Source organism: Apteryx rowi, unplaced genomic scaffold (assembly GCF_003343035.1).
Source record: "Apteryx rowi isolate R43461 unplaced genomic scaffold, aptRow1 scaffold_1329, whole genome shotgun sequence".
NCBI lineage: Eukaryota > Metazoa > Chordata > Aves > Apterygiformes > Apterygidae > Apteryx > Apteryx rowi.
Window position 1 is genome coordinate 53735 of NW_020447563.1, and position 13796 is coordinate 67530.

The following is a 13796-nucleotide window of genomic DNA, read 5'->3' on the forward strand; positions in this document are numbered from 1 at the left end:
CTGCGCCAGGCGGGCCGGCGCCCGCCGCCGCTGCTGCGGGGGGCAAGGCGGCTCCGGGGGAACTGGGAGCGCAAGCCGCGTTTTGAGCAGTTTCGTCCGCGTGTGGCGCGATGCTGCTACCATTTCCCCACAGCGTCCTGAGCAAAGAGGTCATCCGCAAGCCAGAAAGCGTGCGCCGTGTTTATCCCTGCTGAAGCCAGCAGCCTCCGCATTAGCCAAGCAGCCGTCCCTGGTATGCTGACAATTTAAGCTAAAGAAGGAAAAAGAATTATGCTTAAAGAGACACTATAAAATGGTGTTGAGCCCGAGAATACGCTCATTTTAGGAAGAGAACCAGAGTTCATGGGACATGCACAGCGTGGTTGAAAGTGTGGAGCGAGCAGTTCAGCTCTGCGCCGGGGATCAAGGAGGAAATCCCATCAGGCAGTCGCCCTAAGACAAGCAGCAGAGCTCAGACACTGGAGCAGCAATGAAGCAGCCCAACGGGTGAAGAAGGAGGCCTGGAAACAGCAGGACAAACATGGAAGAAGCCTTTAAGCAGGTGCAGAGTTATCCTTCCTGAAGCTAGGTTGGAAACAGCTACCTCCCGTGTTCTGACCTGGCAAGAATTGGCCTGCCAAACACTTAAAACACATATGCCTTAATTTCATTGATCAGAAGAAAAATAAATGCAAAAGATTTTTTTTAAAGAGTTATTTAGTGTTTTTACATTACAGTTTGATCGCTTCAGCAGAGTAATGTTTTTCCATTCAGCATCTTTAGAAGGAATATTAAAGCATTTACCTGGGGTCGTATCATTCACTAATGCAAAACCCAAGAGATTGCTTTGGCAAAGCCAACAGAACTACAGCCTAGAAATCAACACCAGATAGGAAAGAGCAGTGCTCTGTCTTATAAAAGGCAACAAAAGAAATGCTGTGGGTTAAAGAACAGGAAGGAATATATATATATAACTCAAGGAATATAACTTTTTTTCAGAGATTCAAGTCTTAAGGAKACATCTCAGCTGCAATTCCTTTTCCTTATGAATTTGTGCTGTTTTTAAAAGCCTCCATTATACTCTGAAATTGCAACACTTTGAACTTTAAAAATACCAAAACACAAAACACTACGATCACATCTTTCCTCTCTGTCATAAGGGACTGTTTTTACTAGCTATGGCAGAAATTCAAGTTTATACCTCAGCCTGTCCCTCAGTGGCCAAATCCATGYGCTTCCAGATTGAAAGAAGGGCTCTAACACCTACTGATACTGTCCAAGTTCAAGTAAGGTGAAATTACAATTTCACCATATGTTTTGCCACACTCCACTCTAGAAAGATATTTTAGTCTTGCTCGAAGCAAGACGCCAACACAATTAAGGAATACTAACTAGCACTACACCCACTATTGTAACAATTTCCCCCTCATCCATAAATGGAACTGGCAACCTTCATATTAGATTTTCTTATAGAAAGAAAAAACCCAATGTAAGAAAAACAATGCTTGTTCCACTCTGCTGGAGCTTGACTCAAGTGAGTCTAGAAGACTTGTGACTGGAGAGAAAAAGCTTTGGAAAGGAATGAAAAAAAATTGTAAAGCAAGCCTAGACAACAGGGCTCATTGTTAAATAATTGGAGGAGACCTACCAGCACCAACACTACCTCATTTTGAAATACAGCTTGCTGATGATAACAAGAGACAAACTGAATAATTACTGTTATCACAATTCAGGAAGATGCATTTATTCCATGGTACTAATGTATCTTCTAGAAGGAGAAGGAAAAAAAAGAATCTCCTAGCTCTGGAACTAATGAGCATACCATACATTCCCAAATTGAAGCATATGAACTATACTCAACACCATACAAGGTATTTATCACCAGAAAAGCCAGAAGTCCAACAGATACCATCATACACCCACTAAGCACATGGTCTGAAAAACAAATTCAGAAGCAATACTGTTCAGCACCTCACAGTCAGTCCAAAAAGGAGAAGAATTTTCCTCAATACAGTAACCTTCAAATTAGCAAAGCAACTGTTTTATTGAATTCAAGCATTCAGTTTGAACATTTTAAGCAGTCGTTTATAAGCAAGATCTGGGTCTATTCTGAACGCTCAATACTAAGATATCCTTTTGTAAAGGACTTAGCTACTCTCTTTAGAGGCACGAGTTTTCACTAGACACTGAGCATGTAAAAAGACAGCTTGCTAACAATATATAGCTCTATAGGTGTATTTGTTTATAGCAGYTGAGCAGGGAGCTAGCAAAATATCTTAAGTTATTCAGACCCTTTAGAGTCCCACACAAGAAAATACATACCCCTTCCTGTTTTGTGAATAGGTTGAGGCAGTCAGCCAGGGCATCACAAGTTTCCTGGGATACTTCAGAGACCACATCAACTTTTTGCAGGAGGGGAGAAGATATTCCTGAAAGCATCAAGACATTAAGAGCTTTAGGAAGGACACTGTAAACCACAGGATACTTTCCCTATTTTCTCCTCTAAATAACACAAACATAACATTTATATTCTACATGAGGGCTGAAGCACTAAGGTCTGTATGAGGACAAGCAAATGTAGCACTGAGAGAAAGCAAGTTCCCTCTCTTGCATCCTTTCCCAAGTATTGGTATAAAAAGCACATGAATAGATCAAGTCTCTCTTTCAACACGGCTTGGAAAGCAGAGGAGGTAAGCTATGGCAGCAACACACTGAAAGACTGACTAGCAGCAGTCTCTCCTTTTAACCTTCTAGATTTAAAAGCCTCAGAGCTGCCAGGAGCCAAAATCCAAATACAAGGATACTGCACTGGTTTAATATGAACTAGTGTGGGAAGTGCAGTTTTTTTGCCTTCTGCCATTGTGTAATACAGGAGAGAAAAAGCTTACCACAGTGGAGTTGGAAAATTAGCTTAGAAAAAAACAGACTGGGAGCAACAAGGACACTGGTCAATAAAAGGGGAAGGAGGCCTTATTTTCATGGAGTCATCTCCAGGATAAGCAATGCAGCTTCCATAGCAATGCCACCTCATAGCCTGACCTGTATGACTTTCTGAACAAGGCTGTGTGTCTAGAACCAGAAGCACATTATCATAAATATTAAATAACTACCAGCTGATTGGGCTGAGTTCATCTTTGAAGTTTCTGTGATGTGCAGCAATTCCTCAGAAGTTAGTGCTGGAAATTCCAAAAACTGTACTTACATTTGTACAAGTATGAAAGTAAGTAAAGTTCAGGTTGTTGCTKCACACATCCAGTCATAAAACCAAGTGATGAGCCATGAGCTTCCACATATTAAAGATGTGGAAGAGACTGTGCCTGTGGCAAGCCTGTCACACATGCCATTCTCAGGTAGCATACTAGCTGCAATAAAAGTAAGTGTCTAGGAGCTCCAGCCTCCAGCTCGACACTATTTAGTAATATAGATAGAGTCTAGCACTAATGCGCTTCAGGTTGATGTTGCAGCAATTGAGATTAAGAGCTCCAGTGATGATAGTTTTATAATAGCTGTGCATTTATTTTGCAATCATAGTGTTTGTGCAGTCCTCAAGACACAGTACGTTTCCAAATACTACTTGTTGCCTTTGATATCAAAGCTCACTACTGACTGAAATTTGGAGTCCCTATTTACAGCAGCTATCAAGAACAGCTAGCACCTCTAGATGGAGGGCAGCACACTGAATGCTGGAGTCATTTTTTATTTGTAATAAATACCATGCATAAATCTCAAAGAATCCTGGATTTTGAATAGCATATGGGAAGGCAGTTAAGACGAGAATTTAAAATATCTTCTAGCCCCAAGATGCCCATTCTGATTAATCTAAAGCTTTCAGAAGCTCCGCATGGAAGGCCTTTTAGCTCAGAAATTTGCATTCCTCTGGAAGGAACTAGAGGACTCAAATACTTTAGACAGGCCATGCCAACCCAATGTACTGATCAGAGAACTGGGAGAGCTACAGCAGAGTTTTCTGTTGAGACTTACAGGGACTCAACATGAAGCTGGAAACAGTTTGTCGACACATCAAGTTACAAACATTCACTGGAAGGAAGATAGGAACTTACTACTGCTATTGGCTGAGACTAACAGTTTCTTGGCAAAAGACAGTATCTGTTTTTGCTTTACTATGGATTTTGGTTATTCAGGTTCCATATTTTTTAGAAAAGCCAAAAAAAAGAGCGTAGGTGTCCTCACTGGCTCTTCAGGACAGCACTATGGGGTTGTATCTACCAAATGGGCTTTATCTACCGCAATACTAAGTTTCAAACTGTTCTTCATCAAGAATTCAGTTTTAATGTATTATTAATTACAAATGCTTCCCAATACAAGATTCACATGTGTTACAAAACCTTACTTCTCCTCATGAAGTCAAAAAATTCAGCATACCCAATTAGTGCAAGTTAGGTTAACATCACACAGTAACTGACCCTACTAACATACGGAGAAAATCTGTATTTTAGACTCCATTTGGGAGGGTGCAGGAGTGGAAGGGGGGGAGGTCAAACCTTTTTCCTCCCCAAACTTCTGTTCTGTTACAAGCTACAGATTTGCACAGATAAACAACTTGCACTCTAGTTTGAGCTTCCTAAAGTTTAGCCACAACAAGTAACTAGGACTCAGTTACAAAAGAACAACAGTTAAATGTGCATATAGAACTACCTTATTCTCCTTTATGTGTTTAATATGTGGGCAGGTTTAGGGCATTAAGCGAAGCAATAGTTCTAATCTTTAGCAGCTTGATGTTTATGTTATTTTTAGGCTGTTATGCTGCAAAATCCCAGACATGTCAATTTAAGAGTTACCATTTAAAATGAAGCCTGAGAAATTCAAATCTGGCATAAAACTCATGGCAGATGACTGTGGAATATATCCCATCACATCTTACCTCCAGTTATATAGTTTTATAATTTCACTTCACACCCTGTTTATCATGTGTCAGCTTTCATTGTTTCTACTCACTATAACACAAGTTATGAGCGGGAAGCTACAGTGAGGCAGCTAGCTCTTTGTACCTTGCAGAGCACATTTATGGTCTGCAAAAAGCCACCAATTACAGATTTTCAAAGGCCTTGATGAAAGTGAAGCCCTACCTCATAATCCTATGATACTATCTAATAAGAGCTATATTTAAGAGAAATTTCACTACATTTACAGCCCCAATAAAATTTTTCAGTCAAAGTACTCACTAGTTGTTTCTCTGAATCTGAAATCTTAGTTCTTATAATTATTTAATTTGAATCTGTTTCAATAAGGAAAACAGACCTATATCTGCAATCTCCTGAAAATTGAATTTCAGTGAAGTTACGGCATGTGCTCCTTAAAAAGGAGAATGAGTTGCCTGGTAACAGATAGCATTTTATAAAACTAAACAGTTTTACCTTTTGTAGCATTCAAAGATTTAACCATTGCAAGGAAGTCTGAAATCTCTTTGTTGAGTCTTTGTTGGCATGCTTGTGCTTTCTGGAAGAGAGAAAAAGGCACTTCTGAAATAGTTAAGTATATATATTCTCATATCTATCTATCTATCTATATACACACACACATGTATACAAACACACATTTCTCTTAAGTATACTGAAGTTTTTATATCTGGAGAGCACTAAACATTAACAAAGAATCCCAATTAAAGAGACTGCTACATTAAAACTGAAAAGAGTTACTTCAAGTACCTTCAAAGACACGCAAAGCCAACAGAAGAATCATGTGCATTATATAACTGACCAGCTTTTGTTTAAATTAGCATTGCAAACCAAACCCAAAAGCTATGCTGAAGATTCTATTTTTCCAGTTTTCTCCCCCTTTTTAGTTAAAAAGTTTGAAAATCCAGGAAAAGCCATCGCTTGAAACAACTGTACTTTTAGAGACCAGTACACAGTCTTCAAGCACTAGGGATTTCACAGCACAAGTTTTTAAAGATCTAATAAAGTAAGCTTAGCAGAACAAGGGCAGTGTTATTCACCCATCATTGACCTTATAAGATGCTGCTTCTCCAGTAAAAACAAAATTAGTGCAGTGGCATTTTAATTTATGAGTAGACACTAATGCCAGCTATGGACACTTGAAAGTTTATTCACCATGTTATAGTCAGCYACCTCAAAAAGATAAGCAGGACATTTTTCTATACAGAATTACATTTGGAAGCACTTATATTAGCTTGTCTTTTCCATTTTATTGTTGGGCAGGATCTTGCCACAAACCATGAAGCACAGAAGTGACTGTAGACTTTGTAGTTGTGTGAACTTCAAAAGCCAGGCTCTGGACCTGTCCATTAGCTAGACATACACTCAAGGAAGCACATCCTGTTGAACATATATCCCCCTTTCCAGATGCATTATGACTGGCTTGTTCATTGTATGACATGATTTGAACATATAGAATTCTTTTGCAATGCTGTAGTCTTTCCTTTTGCAGGGAAAGACAGCAATAGACAAAAGTCTCAATACCTGCAGACCAGTGTACATGAGTGATAGACTTCAGAGCCTATCACTTCTTCTAAAAGGCCCTTTGATGTGTGGATACCGCCACAGAACTATCAGGTCTATTTTCAGCAGCAGTCAAGAAGACAATAGCATTAGAAGGGGAAAAGAACAGCATTGACATAGCATAAATCCATATCATATTATCTTAAAAATAGCCAATTGCAAGATAGGAGTTAAAGTTCGCCACTCAGCACATAACTGATTTCTACTCACTACAGCACAACAAAAGAACTGGAAGGCACCAAGTCCTCATCAGGCAGCAGGCTGCAAACARCAAAAGCTTTTCTCTAAGCTACACACAATGATACAGTATAGATTCTTGCAGCAAGAAGCACAGGACAAAAATATAAATTGAAAAAAAAGAAAAAGCAAAAATCATCGACCACAGATCCAGTGGCATTAAAGAGAACATCTAGTTGATGCCTCAGGTTCAAGAAGTCCCAAAACACTGGACTGGAAGAAGGCAGAAAGTCATTCTATACTTCCCCTGTTTGTTTTACTCTCTTAGACATCTACTGCGCTCTGTTGGTGATTAGCTATCACCTTGGAGGACTTCTAGTCTGAGCTGCTATGGCTACTCTAGCATTCTTAACTCAAAGTGAAGGAGAAATAAGAGAGATTTGTAGTGCTCATTTGTAGCCATGGTGGAGGGGAACATGCAGAGAAGGTATTTTGTAAAGGCTTAATTTGAACTGACAGTGACTTGATACCTATAACAGTCACACTTTTATTGGTCTTGAAGTTGGGGGGGAAAGGGAAGAGGAGGAGAAAGATCTGTGTGCTGAAACATTGTCCATGCAGTTTTACCAGGGAGTGACATGTTTTGGCACCTTCGTATGCCTTCATTGAAGCTCAGATGCAAATGTGTGAAGATTAGTGGAACTGTAGCCTCTAACAATAGAGGAGGCTGTAACACTAAAGGCTACCAAGCAACAGGAAGGGATTCAGCAAAACACTTCTTTCAGCAGTTAAAAAAGACAATCCTGAGTTTCTAGTCAAACTCTTGGGCCTGCCTAAAGGCTCTTCTGAATTTGCTTGAGAAAGTCTGAATATTCTCTTTTTTACATTTACAATAATCCAATCTGCCTTCAAATGGTCTGAAGTTATATAACTGTAAGGCATCAAAGATAATGGTAAATAACCTATCAGAACTCTCATAAGATTGCTAAAACATAACATACAAGATCACACACACTACTAGAGCATCTCTTCCACAAAACTGAGGTTGTTTTGAAAGTTAAGTCAGCTGCAGTATTGAAGTACACACTAGTATTTTGGATCATCCCTTTTACAGTTTCCCCACACAGCAGCAGACTGTCAAGAAGCCTTAAAAAAAAAAAAAAAAAAAAAAGGTTTGAAGTTCTCCTACACTGTTTCTTCTAAGTTTCAGTTCAAGTTACTTATACTTCCATTCCTTCTAGCCCCTTTCAATCCTGGACAAAACGGGGACTGAGACTGCAGTGAACTGAAGAAAGAAGCTGGCATGTGAACTGTGTACCTGTTCTACTCCATGAAGCATCACAAATGTGTTTCTACAGAAAATACTTCTATTTCAAAGACAGCTGACTGAGGAAACAGTCATTAAATGTTACTTCTGAAGTTTATTATGTCAGTTTGTGCAATTAAGTTTTATAACTCAAGTTTTTCTTGAAAAGAAGCCTATCAAGCCCAGTGCCAGGCAATTTGGGGGCCAAGAGCAGGCTTCTGTGGAGTGTTACCACAGGGTCCCAGTGTGTTGAAGATAAATCACATGATAAACAGCAGGACTGCACTGACACAACCTGCTGAATAATCCAGAACTCAGCTGCAGAAGATGACTGGCAGAAACTGCTGAAGCAAGTAATTACTGAGTTCTCCTAAGGCCCACACTTCTTGGCAGCCCCTTCTTCAGTGGACTGCTGGGAATTGCCAGCACCAGGTATTCTCCCATCTCCCTTCTGCCATGAGCTATTTCAAGTTCTTCCTTTTATATCACAAGGTATGGTACAAGTGAATTGGTGATTTTTGTGTTGCAGTGTCAGAAATTTTGTTTATATATACTTCTAAACCCTTTCACTTCAAGGTGAAGTAGGGCAAAGAGCAAGAACCACAGGTTGGATACTAGAATAATCAAGAGACTCATTCCCCATTGGAAGTCTGAAGAATCACTGTACAGAGGACCTGATGTGACCTGGGGTGTTAAAGGCTGACACCTAAGCTGTTTCATTGTCTGTTTTACAGAGGTACATATAGCTGAAGGTTACATTTGGTCACACCAAGGCTAGAGAATAACGAATTAAGTACATGAGGCTCCCTCTCCTGGCCAAGAGTCTAAAACAGTTTTCTACCTTGCAGTAGTACTGATAGAAGTGAAAAAAGCAACTCCTGTAGCTATGATAAACATGCCATTTTATACATACAGTCTGAACAGGAATATATGACAGTAAGCACTGCAAATACAAACAGCATTTATCTATCTACAGGAAGAAAGAATCATTACTTTTGGCCAAAAGTATACTTGAGTATTCCAACACAAACCAGTATTAAATCTGCAACTGCCTAGATGCATGAGCCAAGTACTCAGCACATACTTTCAGAGTTTCTTGAAGGTCCGTAACAGATACTGTATCATCTTCCTCATCATCACTACTGAGCTGTTCCTGTGTGCAGTAGTGAGTGCTATATGCAGAGTGGTCTTCTATTGCTTCCAGCCAACCCTGAACAGAAAAGAGACAGTTAAAATATGTTTCCACAGTCGCACCTGAAAGGCAACAGTAGACATGAAAGAAAACGAATTAAAGTGTTCTATTGACATGAATAAGATACTCAGTAGTAACATGAGACACCTTAAAATTAGGAGAAAGTAGACTGCTAAAAATTGTAACATATCATATTCAAGATGAGATACACAGTGGCCAGAGTGCTGCCTAGGACTTGCTTGATCAGACTTTAAACACAAATGCCACATACCTCTCTAAGCTTATCCCAGGTTACATAATTAATCGATGTCACTCTTAAAGAAACACTGTAGGGAATTATTTTGCATTTTTTGCTTTCTGTTCGGACAGCAAGGTCCCTGTGACAAAGTCTGCCTTCTTATGTACGACAAACTGTTTGCAAAACTAAGCACTACTGTAATAGAGGAGRTAGATTCTTCTCCTCCTGTTGCCTCCACCCCTGCATCATCTCTAGTTACTACACCTATAGAGGTACACAGTAATAACTACACTACAAAAAAGCCCGGGGGGGGGGGGAGAGGTCATTCTCTTGTTTCAGATCCACTATTTTTTGAATATCATGTATTAGCTCATCTTAGAGCTTGGCTAAAAGTAGAACATATCATTAAAACCTTTTTTGTTTGGGATAACAAATTATGAAAGAAAATGCAACAGAAGGAAGTTGCAATTAAAAAAAAAAGGAAGTTAGACTAGGGGGCATAATACAGGAACAAAGCTGGAAAACAAGGCACAAATTTTAAAGAGAATGACATGCTATGTAGTCTATAGCCATGCTAAAAGATTCAAAACATGCAGTTATGTCACCCCATCCTGATGTTCAAGATACTGAACCCACTACTTAGGCATCCATAGTTAGCTTTGCAAATTATTTTTTATTATAGAAGTTATTACATCTTAAAGCCTTTAATAGAGAGTCACTATTACCTCTCTAGTTTGAGGAGGAATGTTATTTTTAGGGATCTTGAAACGATGAACAGTGTCATCAAAACATCTGACGGAAAAGAAGCAACTATCTGTAGATTTTACCTAGAGTGATGGGGAGAAGTGGCAAAAATGAGTTTAATGAATCTGGGGAAAAAAAAAAAGACAAAACTGCTGTTAAAGTAAGCAAAGTAGAAAATTACTGTCAACTCTGAAGTTTTTGCTTCAGTTTTGATGCAAAGCAAGTACAGTTAACAAGTAAAGAAGCTTTAGAACAGTTTTGCAAAGCATGCTGCCTTGCACTTTGCTACCTCATGGATGAAAATACCGAGGTTCTTTAGGTCAAGAAATATTTGCACAGCAACCCTGGATTCAGACAGTTTCAACAACAGTGCAAGACAACCTAGATTAAGGAATTATAGATATAGAAAGGCAAGAATCACTTTCTATATAGCAACAGTATATATAACTATAGCTTAACAGAGAATTTGTGGTGCCAATACATAGAGCTATGACAAGTTAGCTAAAGAAGAAAGTACTGAAATGATCCTAAATTCATTCTCCTTGAACACTTTCATCTTCCTCTGCATTATATACCCTTCTTTCCCTCCCATACACTTATGTGATGAGAAGGTCTGAGATAATTATTCTTTGCCTGGACTGTCACACCTGGCTTGTTTTTGCTCTGTCTTCCATCCATCCCTTCCAAAAGAGAATCCCATAAGCATGACTGAATTTCATTGTAAGAAGGTTTTCCAAAAGTCACTTTCAAAATTTCAGTTCTCTGAGATATACTTAAGTTACATGTTCACTCACAAGTAGCYAGTGCAAGTTACAGGAGGAACTAAAGTTTTGTTACTCTGCATCACACAGTTCAAACAGCCATTTTGTACAACTGAAGAGGCATCCTTTATGGAAGCCTTATGTTTATTTATATCCTCAAGACTGGAAAGAGATGAAAGAGCTAAACAGTCACTTTACATATTGAATTACTTTGCTTGATAAGAATGACAAAGCATTTCTCACAACAGCACAAGCGTTTTTTTTAAAAAGGCATGCTTACCAACCTAGCCAAAGATTTCATTGACTACGTACAGAACACCATCACATACAAAAACAGTAATTACAAGTCTCATCTCACTTCCTACCGTGCAGACAGCTTGTGTTAGATGCTTGCATCCCTGACGATGATCATTATTTACTGCATCAGCTCTTTGAAAGAAAAAGAGATTTAATAATGTGAAGAAGGGAATTACTTAACTCATTTATCAGAAATTTAAACACAGAACTTACTGTCTCCGATACCAGGAAAGGACTCCATGTTCTAGTACTACCCAGTACAGTTTCCAACCAAAAAATCGTGAGCTCTAAAAGAGAGAAGGTTAACAGCTGAACAGTTGCTATTCACAGTAAGTTTGATAGCTTGAAGACCATTACATAAAACTGGCTCTCTTTAGGACATTTCAGGCGTTACATATTATCTTGGTGATCACAACAATCTGAGAATACTTTATAATTACAGTATTTTCTTTTTTGGAAGTTAAAAAGTACCTAAAGACAAGGTTTTGTTGATCTTGCTGTTCAGTAGGAACTGAAGTATTAAAATACTGCATTTTTTAATATTAGAGGGGTTGCTAATCACAGCACAGTTACACTTCATACAACAAAATGAGAAACAAAAAAACACGTTAAGAAAGCTAACTGCAACATTTTACCTTTTACAAGCATTAATACATAGGTCTCATTTAGAAAACAGTTCCTTATTTTACAATTGTGTGTGCGTATATAGGAAAATTTACACTGAAGAAAACTTCAGAATGTCTTCAAAGATTCCACAGAGGAACACCAAAATTAGGTGCTCATGTGTAAGATGGAGAAAATTTTCTCTTTATTATAAGGGGAAAAAAAGGAAAGTTGCTTGAAGATCAGAGAAAAACAAGTATTTGATTTATATCTTCCCTGTAAGTTTTTAAAAATCTGATAGAAGGTTAACTTGTAGCAAAATGTTAGTCAAATAAGTTAAAGATTTAAGACATCTATGCAGGAGAGGAAAGAGCATTCTGCCCATCATACAGATAGGGTACAAAACTTTACCACAGTGAAAATATGCCACAAAAATTACCCTCCCCCCCAATAAGTCAGATGTATTTTAGGGACTGAGGTTTTTAAGATCAGAGTGACCTGAATCTAGTTACTGCTCCACTTTGGCCAGCCCATCTATAACTTATCCAATTATATCCCATTATAACTTATTCTAATCAGAATAAAAGTTAAGTCATCTAGCAAAGGTATTACTGAAAACCTCCTTCATCTATCAACTGTAACTTAAGTATGTAAAATAACTTATTGGGAAATACCATAAGCTTTTTTTCAGAAAAGGAAGTAAAACATACCTTCCATAGGAGACCTTCATATCGTCTCAGGGGTTTGTTGATAACCTGCATAGAAATTAAAGCTTTTATAGAAATAGCTCCAACTAGCCAGTCTTGGAACGCAGTGTTTTAAATGGATACAAAAGTGCCTACCTTTCCAGTTTTACCTCCCAGTATCTGTTTCATTTCTGCACCTTGGGCTAGATCAAGGGGTGTTTGATCTGTTTAGTAACCAAGACAAGGCATGAGAATTTGATGCAAATAAACTTAGAGGCACTTAATTTTTAAAATAATCTCTCTGACACTGTGCATATCCACTAAAGTTTGGTCCTACAAGCATCTGAACTTACTGGGGATGAGAAACAAGCTTCTTAGGTGGAAGATGAAAAAGGTTCTTCAGTGCACTGAACTGCCCTTCAGTTCTACTGGAAGTATAAGGGGCCTTTGTTCTTAGTTATTTAAGATAATTTTTAGCAGTTCAGCTATGTAAAAAAATTCAGAACATTCACAAATATCAAGATAGAGACGTCTTAATAATGATAAGTATACAGTCTGCATAACATCTGTGTAAAGTCTTCCCGGATTTGCTTTCACTATRATCCTTCTTCTGAAGAGTTACTTGTCTGTGCCAGGCCTTCAATCCTACCAATCTTTTTGTTTGTTTATCCATGTCCAATATACAATGTTCAGTATCAAGAAAACAAAAACCACGCAATTATCGTGGTTAAGAAAAAAGGCAGGTGAATTTTCTAGGAATGGTCAGTTAAGAGTTGCAGCAAAATACTTATCACACAAGCTTTTCATTTTCTTAATTATCTTGCAATTTAGTCACTGTCAGGCTTCCTTTATTAGCAATACAAGATTTGTAAAGCACCATAAGATTTTTCCTAAATATTAAATGCTAAGTAACATAGCTTACAGAGGCTTTAAATTTCTGCCTTTTCTTAGCACTTTACAGACTTTCATTTGGTACTCACCATTTTTGTTTCTTATTTTGGGATCTGCTCCATTTTTCAGAAGTTTTAAGGCACAGTGCTTATGGGCACRGTATGCTGCACAATGCAACGGTGTATTTCCCATCTGATCTGTACAGTTGATATCAGGAGGTTTTGGCTTGTTTAACTGAAAAAAAAACCCAAAGTTTTGTTTACTCCCCAGATGCCATGTTCATTCTTTTGGCTGTTAACTACTCCTAAACCCAAAGAGCACTTCAGTGTAGACCTGGCAATGAAGAGGGCAGGTAGTGAATGTTATGAGAAGGGCAAGAACTACAACAATCAAGCAAGATATTCAGCTACAGTAGGGGACTTCCTACATCCTTTCCACCTCTG

General features: G+C 38.4%; 1 protein-coding gene across 1 annotated transcript in view; it reads right to left on the bottom strand.

The window, feature by feature from the left end:
- Nucleotides 1-12669, bottom strand: part of OSBPL1A (oxysterol binding protein like 1A) — a 58431-nt gene extending 45762 nt beyond the window's left edge. Inside the window, exons 1-7 of the mRNA XM_026056763.1 lie at nucleotides 12619-12669; nucleotides 12487-12531; nucleotides 11387-11460; nucleotides 10097-10198; nucleotides 9026-9151; nucleotides 5355-5436; nucleotides 2302-2408 (exon numbers count right to left, since the gene is read on the bottom strand). Coding sequence (XP_025912548.1) covers nucleotides 2302-2408; nucleotides 5355-5436; nucleotides 9026-9151; nucleotides 10097-10198; nucleotides 11387-11460; nucleotides 12487-12493 — 498 coding nt within the window. The 5' untranslated portion in view covers nucleotides 12494-12531; nucleotides 12619-12669. The remainder of the gene's footprint in view (nucleotides 1-2301; nucleotides 2409-5354; nucleotides 5437-9025; nucleotides 9152-10096; nucleotides 10199-11386; nucleotides 11461-12486; nucleotides 12532-12618) is intronic.
- Between the last annotated feature and the right edge of the window lie 1127 nt (nucleotides 12670-13796).